Source organism: Nicotiana attenuata, chromosome 11 (genome assembly GCF_001879085.1).
Source record: "Nicotiana attenuata strain UT chromosome 11, NIATTr2, whole genome shotgun sequence".
Taxonomy (NCBI): domain Eukaryota; kingdom Viridiplantae; phylum Streptophyta; class Magnoliopsida; order Solanales; family Solanaceae; genus Nicotiana; species Nicotiana attenuata.
The window spans coordinates 49,397,640-49,409,574 of NC_031999.1; the positions used below are offsets into that span (position 1 = coordinate 49,397,640).

General features: G+C 37.6%; 1 protein-coding gene and 1 pseudogene across 1 annotated transcript; both read left to right on the forward strand.

The window, feature by feature from the left end:
• LOC109234876 lies at nt 1,787-2,488 on the forward strand. Its single transcript, XM_019400919.1, has one exon. It carries the CDS (start codon nt 1,787-1,789, stop codon nt 2,486-2,488), a length of 702 nt encoding a protein of 233 aa, XP_019256464.1.
• LOC109234877 lies at nt 5,582-11,572 on the forward strand (annotated as a pseudogene).

An 11,935-nucleotide genomic window follows, 5' to 3' on the forward strand; every position in this document is an offset into this window, starting at 1 on the left:
TGCCAATTACAAACTTTTGTTAGTAGCATCTTCAGCAGTGTACTTTATTATCATTGACTCCCAAATTTCTTTTGCCTCCTTGTAGGAAACATAGACATCGAACAACTAGTTAGAAAGAGTAGAAAATATAGTATGTCTACATACCATATTAGCATGAACCCATTGGTCCATCTGAATGGAAGTTGCTTTAGTTGGCTTAGGATCAGTAAGTGCAAAAACAACTTCATGCATGTCCAAAATAGAATGTACGCGTTCCTGCCAGCGCTTAAAATTATCTCCACCAAAAATCTCAATTTTCGAAACAACAGGAAAAGGTTTGGCATATGTAATTGGTGATGGAACAACAACAGAAACAGTTGGTGTAGCAGGTGTAGACACTAGCAGCGTTATTCTCCATAATAACAACATGGAAATATCCTTAAGACTATTGGAAAAAATTTGATGAATATGGACAATATGAGTTTAGCTTGAGGCGTGTCAAGGACACTGTCCTTAAGGATAATTCACCCACACCGTGATAAATATTATGAGGCGTATCCCCCAGGATTCAACAAGCACTTTTAGTATAACTAGGAGCAGAAACAACAAAGATTGTTTAAAAGAAAACCCAACACAAAAGAAAAGGAGAAGTTTTCCACGCACATTCTCAAATGAACACAAGAATATATATTTATATATATATTTGAGGAAAGTTAAAGCCATTAAGGCTTAAGGCCAAAACGTCAAAGCCATTTAAATGTACTAATTTCAAAATGTGAAGTCATTGAAAGCTATCATATGCCAAAACGTTAAAATCATAGTAATTAACTTCAATCATCATTTTTAATGTTTTCAAATTTGTAATTGAAAAATATTTCATCAGTTACATTTGTATTAAGACCCATTAATATTATGTTAAGATATGAATCTAGACATAATTTTAAATATTCGTTTTGAGATATTAAAATATTTTTCTTAACACTTCCTTTTGAGGAAACAAATCTTGCTTGAATTTCTGTGAAAGGGTTTCAGTGGAAAAACTCTAAACTAAGCAACTAATTGAACTGATGAAACCGAGAAGGATTATTGACTTAGGGAAAACTAAGATCTCAAATCATATTCTTGTTCTCATTTCTACCTTTTTAATAAAAGCCTTTACTTATCAAAAAAATAAATAAATTATATTCTTGTTTTCATTTATTTAACATGTATACAGAATTGTCATTGCCTTACCCATCCACGCTATATAGTGCAAATATTTGTGCGAATAATAACACATTTGATGCTAGTCAAGTTTTATACAACAGCTACTGCTATCTCAACGAAGTAAGTTGGGACCGGCAAAAGGGGGTTTTAGAGAGAGGGGAGAGAAAGTCCACAGGTGTATGTTAAGCATGGTCTGCTAACGTGCACCACCACCATGGCTCGCCGGAAACGGAGAGCCCCTCAAGTCTATACCTCAACCATCACTAAAAAAATTACTGATCCAAAACCCACTCAGACTCAAAGCCCTACCCAGGAGACAGAAGAGAGGGATACACAAACAGCATCTTCACATGGAAAGCTACAAGAGTTAAACCCTAAAGTTAACAGAGGAATCGATCCAAAAATCAAAATCTGGCAAATCACTCCAGCTTCAGGGGTACAGCAAAACCTAGCCCCAATACAGTTGGCTAGCTGGTTACCAAGGACCTCGAGTTAGACTGAGAAAAGGGAAACCCAGCAAGTTAAAAATGGAGAAGAAGTTCATACCCAACCTGCCCGGAAATTGACCTTTGCAATAGAGACGCCACATGCAACGCCAACAATGGCTGAGGTGGTGAAGAATAATCGAACACAAACTCAAGGTATGAAACTCAAATTCTATCCTCCAGTGATGAAAGATGGAATCAAGGTTGTGCAATTGAATCAGCGGGAAATTGACAAACAGAAGCAGAAATGCCAATGTGCGCTGATTGGGTATGTGTTTAGGGGAACCCTGAAATTCAAGGAAATGCTTCAGTTTGTGTATGGGGTCTGGCACTTTGTGAACACACCTAGGGTCTTCCTACATGATGATGGGTACTATATCTTTCAATTTGAATCTGAAGAGGACAAATCCTGCATAATACAAAATGGGCCTTACACATTTAGGAATAGGCCAATGATTCTGAAACAATGGAGTTCAGATTTTCAGCTGCATAAGGAAACAATCTGTATATTACCAATATGGGTATGTTTCCCTGTATTGCCACTCCTATACTGGTCTGAGGAAAATCTAGGAAGAATTGCTAGCTTCCTAGGCAAACCAATGTGTACTGATGTTCTAACAGCTAAAGGTGACAGAATATCTTATGCAAGAGTTCTAATTGAGATGGATATCACCCAAGTATTACCTGAATCTGTTAATGTTGAAGTCCCAGATGGTGGTATTTGGAGCCAAAAGATTGAGTATGAATGGAAGCCTACTCTATGTCAAGAGTGTATGCAGGTTGGACACCAAAAGGAGAATTGTCCAAAACAGAAGTAGGGATTGCAAGGCTTTATCAGGAACCCCAATCAAGATAAATACACTAGGCAAGTATGACAGCCTAAACCAAAGCTAAAATAGAAGAACCAACAGCTCCACTTGTGACCAAGATGTGACAGTCCACACTCCTCCAATAGTGATACATCAGGAGGAAACTCACACTGCCCCTTCCCAAGTTCAATTTAGAGGGAAGCAAGTGGTAGTGTTCCAAGGAAGTAAGGAGATACCACAGACAGATGAAAAGTCAGATAATGAGATGGATTTTAATCAATTCAATAAGCTATGCTTAAAAATTGGAGAACCTGCAAGTAGAAGAATGAAGGGGAGCAGAACAGGTCTGGAAAGTTGCAGAGGGATGGTCCTATTGCTAAACCTCCCCCATAATTTCCTCCTCATGGAATATTAGGGGGCTAAACAAGCCCTTTAAGAAAAAAGAATTTAAAAGCCTTTTGCTCAAGAATAAAATTGACTTAGTAGGATGTCTAGAAACAAAAGTTAGACAAAAAAAATGCCAAAAAAATTACTGGTAAATTTCATACAGATTGGAGGTTTCATTATGATTATACTCAAGTCCCAAATGGTAGAATATGGTTATGCTGGAGATAAAGCTGTGTAACTGTTACTATTCTGGAAAGTACCCCACAAGTGGTACACTGCTCTGTTGAAGATAAGAACTCTCAATTTCAATGCAAGATGTTTTTTATATATGGTTACAATACTGCAGGGGGCAGAAGAGTCCTATGGGAGACACTAAGCCACATTAGCACTTATACTATTGAGCCTTGAATTATTCTTGGTGACTTCAATACTATTCTCTCCACAGAAGATAGAATTAATGGGTTGTCGGTGCATGTAAATGAAACAGTTGATTTTCAATCTTGTCACTGATATTGGTCTGGACCAAGTTAATAGAAAAGGTTGGCAATTCTCATGGTGTAATAAGAGAGATGGAGATGATAGAATTTATAGCCATATTGACTGGGTGATGGGTAATGATAAGTGGTTTCAAGCATATGGAAACCTAGAGGCCATTTACTATAATCCAGAATGCTCAAATCATACTCATATTGTTATCAGGACATTGATCCCTCGACAAAAGTTGAAAAGGCCTTTCAGGCTCCTCAATGTACTAATCAAGCAGAACTCATTTAAGGAAGCTGTCAAACAATGTTGGGATAAAAACATCACTGGATGCCATATGTACAGATTGTGGATGAAGCTTAAGACATTGCCAAGTGAAGCAAGGGTGATGAACAAAGAGATGTCTACCACAGAGTCTAGAATTGAAAAATTACAACAGAGGGTGCAGGAAGTGCAGCATCAAATGGCCCAAGACATGTTCAATAATCAGCTAATAGTTGAGGAGAAAGAATCACTTACTCAGTTGGAAAAGTGGATGGGAATTCAAAAGCAAATACTAAGGCAGAAGTCCAGAGCTACATGAATATCATATGGAGATGCCAACACCAAGTATTTTCATGCACAACTGAAAGCAAGACAAGCCAGAAACAGGATATCTTCTATTTGCAATGATCAAGGAGTGCTACTCTCAGAGCCAGATTTGGTACAACAACAATTCTTGGAATATTATAAGCAGTTGTTGGGAGATGTTGAGTCACTAATGCCTTGTATTGATACTACTATTGCTAGAGATGGTCCCTGCCTTTCATTGAGCCAGCAGCAGGAATTGCTAAAACCAGTTACTAGAGAAGATATTATCCAAGCTGTTAAAGACCTCCCAAATAATAAAGCCCCTAGTATAGATGGATTCACAGCTGAATTCTTTAAAGCTCACTGGGAGACAGTAGGTGAAGATATGATTAAGGCCATATTACAATTTTTTGACATTGGTAAACTGTTAAGGGAGGTGAACTGTACCACAATCACCTTGGTTCCTAAAGTTGTCCATCGTATGCTAAAGATTTCAGACCTATAGCATGTTGTAGTACTGTCTATAAGATTGTTTCAAAGGTGCTAACTATAAAAATAAAACCCATGGTTGATTACCTGGTGGGTCCATCTCAATCTGCATTCATTGAAGGTCGAAACATTCTGGACAATGTGATTGTAGCTCATGAGTTAGTGAAGGGTTATGGGAAAAAAGGAGTATCCCCTAGATGCCTAGTAAAGGTAGATATCAGAAAAGCATATGATTCTCTGAATTGGGACTTCCTGAGGCAAGTGCTAATGGAATTTGGATTTCCTCAAAAACTGGTCAATTTGATCATGAATTGTGTTTCTACAGTGAGTTATTCATTGCTTCTAAATGGTGGTCCAACTCCTATATTTCATGCAAAGAGAGGGTTGAGACAAGGGGACCCCATGTCCCCATATCTATTTTTCATAGCTATGGAGTACCTAAATAGATCCTTGAAGCAACTAAGGAACAACCCTGATTTTAACTATCACCCGAGATGTGCAAAAAAGGAAATAGTTTATATTTGCTTTGCGGATGATCTACTGATGTGTTGCAGGGCAGACAAGGTCTCTATTCTACTCATGATGCAAGCATTTGAGCACTTTTCTAGTGTTTCTGGACTGAAGGCAAATCTGGAGAAGAGTTCATTTTATGTTGCAGGAGTGACACAAGAGTTCATAACTCAAATAATGCAAGATATGCATTTCACTATTGGGGAGATGCCATTCAAATACTTGGGTATTCTACTGTCTTCAAGGAAGCTTTCTATTCATCAGTGTCTACCCTTGGTCGAAAAAATAATTGCTAAAATTCAATGTTGGACCACTAAGTTCCTGTCATACAGTGGAAGAGTGCAGCTCATCAAGAGTGTACTGTTCGAGATGCAGACATATTGGGCCCAAGTGTTCCCATTGCCTAAGAAGATCTTGACTATGGTGACAAATGTATGCAGGAATTTCTTGTGGACTGGGAGTAATGAATACTCAAGAAGAGCCTTAATAGCTTGGAGCACAGTATGTCTTCCTAAAGCAGCAGGAGGATCAAATATATTGGACTTCTTTACATGGAATAAAGCTGCAATCTGCAAGCTATTGTGGGCAGTGGGTAAAAAGAAGGACAAACTATGGGTCTAATGGATCCATAGTATATACATAAAGGGCAGGGAGCTGAACAATATGCCAACCCCAAGCCAATCCGGCTGGTTAGTGAGGAAGATATTTGATGCAAGGAAATGGTTGACTCAATCTGGGAATGTGATAGACTGCCTTGAATCATTTGAAGATAGAGGGAAGTTCAGTATCAAGAAGGCTTATCAATACTTTATACCTGCATCTCCAAAAGTTCCATGGAAGAGTCTGGCCCTAGGGAAAGGAATTTCCCTAGGCACCAGTTTATTCTATGACTGACAGTTCATAAAAAGTTATCAACAGTGGACAGACTACAGAAATGGGGAATTACAGTGATGCAAGATTGTGTTTTATGTAACACAAATGCAATAGAGACATTGGAGCATCTATTCTTTTGCTGCGATTATTCAAAGCATATATGGAGCTCGCTGCTACACTGGTTAGGGGAGAAGAGATCAATTAGAGGATGGGATGATGAGGTCATGCGGGCTTCCAAGAGAACTAATAACTCTCGAGCAAGAGCAGGTATCATTGGTTTCTTATTTGCAGCAAGTATATATCACATATGGGCTGAGAGGAATGCAAGAAGATTCAGAAATCAGAGACGAGAAAGCAGGCAGCTGATCAAGGAGATTACATTGCAGCTACATATATATGGTCAGAAGAATGGCAAATGGCAGCAGCACCTGGATGGCCTGTTATCCAATATAGATTTTAAAGAGTTAATCATGTTACCACTGATATTGACAATAGTTATAGAAGTTAACTAGATAAAGAACAATTAGAAAGTTATAGAGATTAATGAGAGCTGACTCATGAGTCCAATGAGTCGTTTGTTTATATTGATATACTTGGTTAAATAAAAAAATTTAGTTTAACCAAAAGAAAAAAAGTTGGGATCGGCTCTATGAATCTTCACTAACTGTTTCAAAAAGAATGACCTCTTTCTATATTCGAAAATAAATTTAACTTAAACTTTCAATTCTACCCTCAGTGAAAATTTTTTATAGCCACACAAATAATCTGGCATGTTTAGCACCACAAGTTTCAAAAGAATTAAGCCACACAAATATTATGGTTTGTTTAGGACTACAAATTTTAAAAGTCTTCATTTCTTTTTTAAACTCCGTGCCGAGTCAAATTGGTTCAAATAAATTGGAATGTTAGTTGCCTGTTAATTTAGAGTAAAATTTATCATGGTGAATATGTGGCATTGAAAATTTGATACACATTTGGTCTTTTGGCAGGTTTCATCTGTTGTATTTCGCAAGGACATTGACAATCTTCTGGATTTCATAGAGAGGCTGAAGAATGGACGAGATCAAATTGCTCTTGACACAGATGAAATTGAAAATCTAACAATGTTGCTGAAGTTTATGTCGACATTTTTTCAGCTTTTTTATTTCATTCCCGAGGGTTTTGATGCCGAAATATCTTGCGTATTATATGAGCTTCATGATCTGGTTCAGTCACTTTTTAATCTGAGTGGAGATGGCGTGCTGCGTAAGTTGACGGGTGATGTCGCTCCTTGCCTCCTAAAAAAAATGGAAAGTTGTCTGAGCTCATATCATAATTCTGAACCAAGTGCCACTATGACTGAGGATCAGTTGGTTGAACTTTTGGACGCCCTCCTCGTGTATCTCCATGATCAATCCAAGTTGCTTGCTGAGTTCATTTGCCCATTAAAGACTGAATATGAGGTTCTTCAGAATGTATGTGGTAATTTAAGAGATTTCCATGGGCTAAAAGTAAATAATTACGTTGAGTATGAGACAATTGAATATGTCTTACCTCAGTTTCAACGTATGGCTGAGAGAGTACGACACTTCTGTTTTACCTTTTTGGCTTATCATTGTGAAATGATAGATGATGTTCCTCAAGTCAAGCTAGCTCATCTTCTTCTGGAGATTGTTCCTGTTCAACTGGAGGTTATGCACATATGTTGTACAAATTTGAAAGCTTCAAAATCAGCAGAAGTTGGACACTTCAATAAGCAGCTCTTAGAAGCCTCTCCCGACATTCTTAGAGAATATCTTATTCATCTACAAGAGCATAGGGTTAATGTTATTACTCTTAGCACTTCAGCTCAAAACATTCATGTCATGATAGAGTTTCTATTGATTATTCTTACAGATGTGCCCAAAGACATTATCCATCACGACAAATTCTTTGTATTCTTGTCACGTGTTGTAGATCTTACGAGGGAGGTATCCATTCTTGTTCGCAACTCAGAAGAGAACACAAGGAATGAAGAGAATATGAATGAAACAAGTTGTGCAAGTCTAGATTTGTTGGGAAATATTGAATTCCTGAAGAAAGACCTCAAACATGTTTTCTTGAAAGCCCCTGAAGACTCATATCAACTCTGTTTCCCCAAGAGTGATGGATCACTCTTCATGAATCTTCTACCGATAAACTTAGATGGTTTGCTCAATTCCAATGCTTATGCAGTTGCTTGATAAAGGAAGAAATTGAGTTGGTGAAAGAATACCTACAGTTCATAAGATCGTTCTTTGGGAATGTTGAGCAAGAATTGAATAGGGATCTTTGGACTCGTGTTCTAGATGTCGCATATGAGGCGGAACATGTCATCAATTCAATTCTTGTCAGAGATCATGGTCTCTTGCAGCTTATTTTCTTGCTACCTGATACCGTAGAAAAGATCAAGCTTATTAAGAAAGAGGTACAAGAAAACATAAGTCTTATTGTTGTAAACTCTCCCAACAAACCAGTTGAAAGAAAGTCATCAAAAAAGCAAGTTGGGCAAATAATTGTAGGCTTTGAGGAAGAGAAAAACCTGATAATTTCACAGCTTACCCGTCGACTAGCAGAGCTAGATGTTATTTCAATCATTGGCATGCCTGGTGCAGGTAAAACTACTCCCGCGTACAAAGTATTCAATAATAAGTCAGTTACTAGTCATTTCGATATTCGTGCATGGTGCACAGTCGACCAAGAGTATGACAGCAAAAAGGTGTTGCATAAAATTTTTAATCAAGTCATTGGTTTAGATGCGGAATTTATTGAGGATTTTGATGTTTATGATGAGCTTCGAAAAAAACTGCACAGTAGGAGGTACCTTATTGTTTTGGATGACTTATGTGATACTAAAGCACGGGACGAGCTAACAATGGCTTTTCAGGATTTTCAAAAAGGAAGTAGAATTCTTTTAACAAGTCGAGAAAAGAAAGTGGCTTTGCATGGAAAACGTCACAGTAATCCTCTTAACCTTCGATTGCTAAGACAAGAAGAAAGTTGGGAGTTATTAGAGAAAAAGATATTCGGAGAAGAAAGCTGTCCTGATGAACTAAAGGGTGTTGGAGAAGAAATAGCCCTAAAGTGTGACGGTCTTCCTTTGGCACTTGATCTGATTAGTGGAGTCATTGCGAAGATGGAAAAGAAAAAGGATTTGTGGCTGGAAGTTTTAAATAATTTGAAATCCTTTAAGAATGAAGGGAAGGTGATGGAGGTTATAGAGTTAAGTTACGACCATTTATTGGATCACCTAAAGCCATGCTTGCTCTACCTCGCAAGCTACCCAAAGGACGAAGATATTCAAATCTCTCAATTGAATGACTTATGGAGTGCCAAAGGGTTTGTGGAACAAAATTACATGAAGAGTGTGGAAGAAGTATCGGAGTCTTATGTGGATGAGTTAATTTCTAGTAGCTTGGTAATACTTTTCAATGAGAGAGGTATCAAAATTCATGATCTTGTGCATGATTTTTGTTCGAGAAAAGCCGAAAAGGAAAAGTTGTTTGGCTTTGCAAGTTCAAGTGATCTATCCTCTTCTTCAGATCTGATGCCACGGGGAATGACCATTCATTATGATCGTTCAGAAACAAAATTTGTCCTGTTCAGCCCAGAAAAGAAAAATCCTTATGTTAAACACCTCCTATCTTTGAAGGTGGTAGACATGTATGACAAGCTTCCTGAAAACTATCACCTAAGACACTTGAGGCTTCTTAAAAGGTTGGAGCTCCCAGATATAGCATTGGCAGATTCTTTGCTGAATGAAATAGGCATGCTTGTTCATTTGAGGTACTTAAACATTCTAACATATGCAAGAGCTTTCCCTCCATCATTTGCAAACCTCTTGAATCTGGAAACTCTGGTGGTGGATAATGGGTCATCAGCAATGGTAATATCACCTAGTATTTGGAGTCTTCCAAAGCTACGACATTTGAGAATGAGTAGTTTTTATCTCTTTGAACCGACCATCGACAAACCAACAGTGTTAGAAGAGGAGTCGAAGTTAGAGAATTTGAGAATATTACATAATCCCATCATTTTCTGTTTGGAAGACAGAAAGGAGATATTCAAAAGGTTTCCCAATCTTCGAAGCCTTAGTTTCAGCATTGGTATACCAAGGAATTTCAGATCAGATGCAATAAAAGAGCAGATTTGTTTTCCAAGATTGGACGTCGTTAACGAACTAGAAGAAGTTTGCGCATTTCTGGACGTCTCTTGGCTCATCCGTCCACGTACACATCAGTAGGATTTTCACTTCCCTTCGAGCTTGAAAATATTGGACCTGAGACGGTTTGATCTGACATCGGATTCACTATCAAGAATTGCGAGATTACCCAACCTTCAAGAACTGTGTCTACACCGCTTAACCATCCAGGGGAAAGAATGGAACGTGGAAGAAGTCACCTTCCAGAGTCTGAGATTGCTAAACTTGGCATGGGTGTCTTTTTCTGAATGGCAGGTAGGAGAGGAATCGTTTCCTGTGCTCGAGGAATTACTATTACAATATTGTACTGAGCTTAGGGAGATCCCAGAGAGTTTTGGGGATATTACTTCATTGAAGTCTATCACTCTGGACAGTGGCGGATCTAGGATTTTGGGTTCGTGGGTGCTTAATTTTTTTTGACAAAAAGTACTATCAATTACATCGTATAAGTGCATAACTATTTGAACACGGTGATAAAAAACTATTGAGAAAACTCATTCAGTAGTATTAATATGGACATCATGGAACTATGATGAATCATGAATAACACAATTGTTGGTCTAGACCGTAGACGAACCGTTGGTCTTCAAAAAGGGTCGAACTTCGGAGTCCTTTTTAAGTACTTTTTCTTTCTTTACTATAGTGATTTTTAGATAAAGTAAAAGAAGTTGTAAGAAAAGGTAAACAAAAAGTCAGCAAAAGAAATAAAGTCTTAGCAGCATTAGAATAGTGGCTGCTGGAAAGGAAAAATACTTACCCGCACCGGGTGTTTACACCAAACCGATAGATATATGACATGTGTCTTGCATATGGACTTCAATCATTTAACCATGGTAAATTACATGCATTCTCATCTAATTAAATTAATTAACCATAGTGAGTTAATACAGTTTGGTGTAAACATCCGGTGTGGGTAAGTATTTTCCACTGGAAAGAGCCAAAAATGCCTATTAAAAAGATCTTGTTATAGAATCGAACTCCCGCTGCCTACTTTAATAACCATTCAGCCCCATTTCTTGACCAAAGCACCCATCAAAGTTTTTGTTTCCTGGGTCCTTAAAAATTCAATATAAAAATATGTACTCTTTGTCCAGTTTAATGGGTGCTTAAGCACCCAAATTTGATACGTACATCCGCCCTTGACTCTGGAAAGCAACTCTCAACTTGAAGATTCAGCCCTAAGGATTAAGGAATATGTTTCAGAAATGACGGGAGAAGACAAGCTTGAGTTAAAGGAGTCCTTTTAGGTCGTTATCTGCATAAATCTCGTACATTAAGTTCCTTTCCGGTGTACTTTTTCCAATTATTTACTGTAGGGGCTTCAATGATGGATCTTATTCCAGCTGTTTGCAGCCAAAAACTGATTGTCAAGTGTTGGATTTCTGTTTAATTTCTTCTTTTTGGTGAGTAAAGCTGCTAAGGAACAGCAAAATTATCTCATGTGTTACAAATCACATGTATAACTCTATATACATGTGATTCTTCTATTAATGACTCTTTTTATCACTTTAGAATTCAGAGAATCTCAAATTTAGCTTATTCCCATGTAGTTTTGAAACGTTTAATGCTTTTTTGAAATTACGTATTAACCAATCTATGATATAAGAATGGTCACATCTGTCAAATCAGCATTTTGTACAGTGAGTCCATGACATAAATCAAAATTACGAGAAACAAGAAAATCAATCAGTTATTAAATTGTAGCTGGAAGTTTCTTTGATCGTTCGAAAAAACATCTGCCTTTCAGATAAATCAGAATAAAGAAAAGGTAAAAATGTTAGTGATTTTGTCATCCATCAATTTGATACTGACTGATTATATTTCCAACATGAATAAATATCGGAATAAATATCTTTTTAGTAGCATAAATCAGAAGAAATGCGCTATCTGGGTTTGAAATTCTAATGCTTTGACTAAAGGCTCGATGGGATGAAAGCTGCTCCTGC

Excerpts from the sequence above, each read along its gene's own strand:
- LOC109234876 (XM_019400919.1), top strand. The coding sequence starts at position 1,787 with ATGGCTGAGGTGGTGAAGAATAATCGAACACAAACTCAAGGTATGAAA.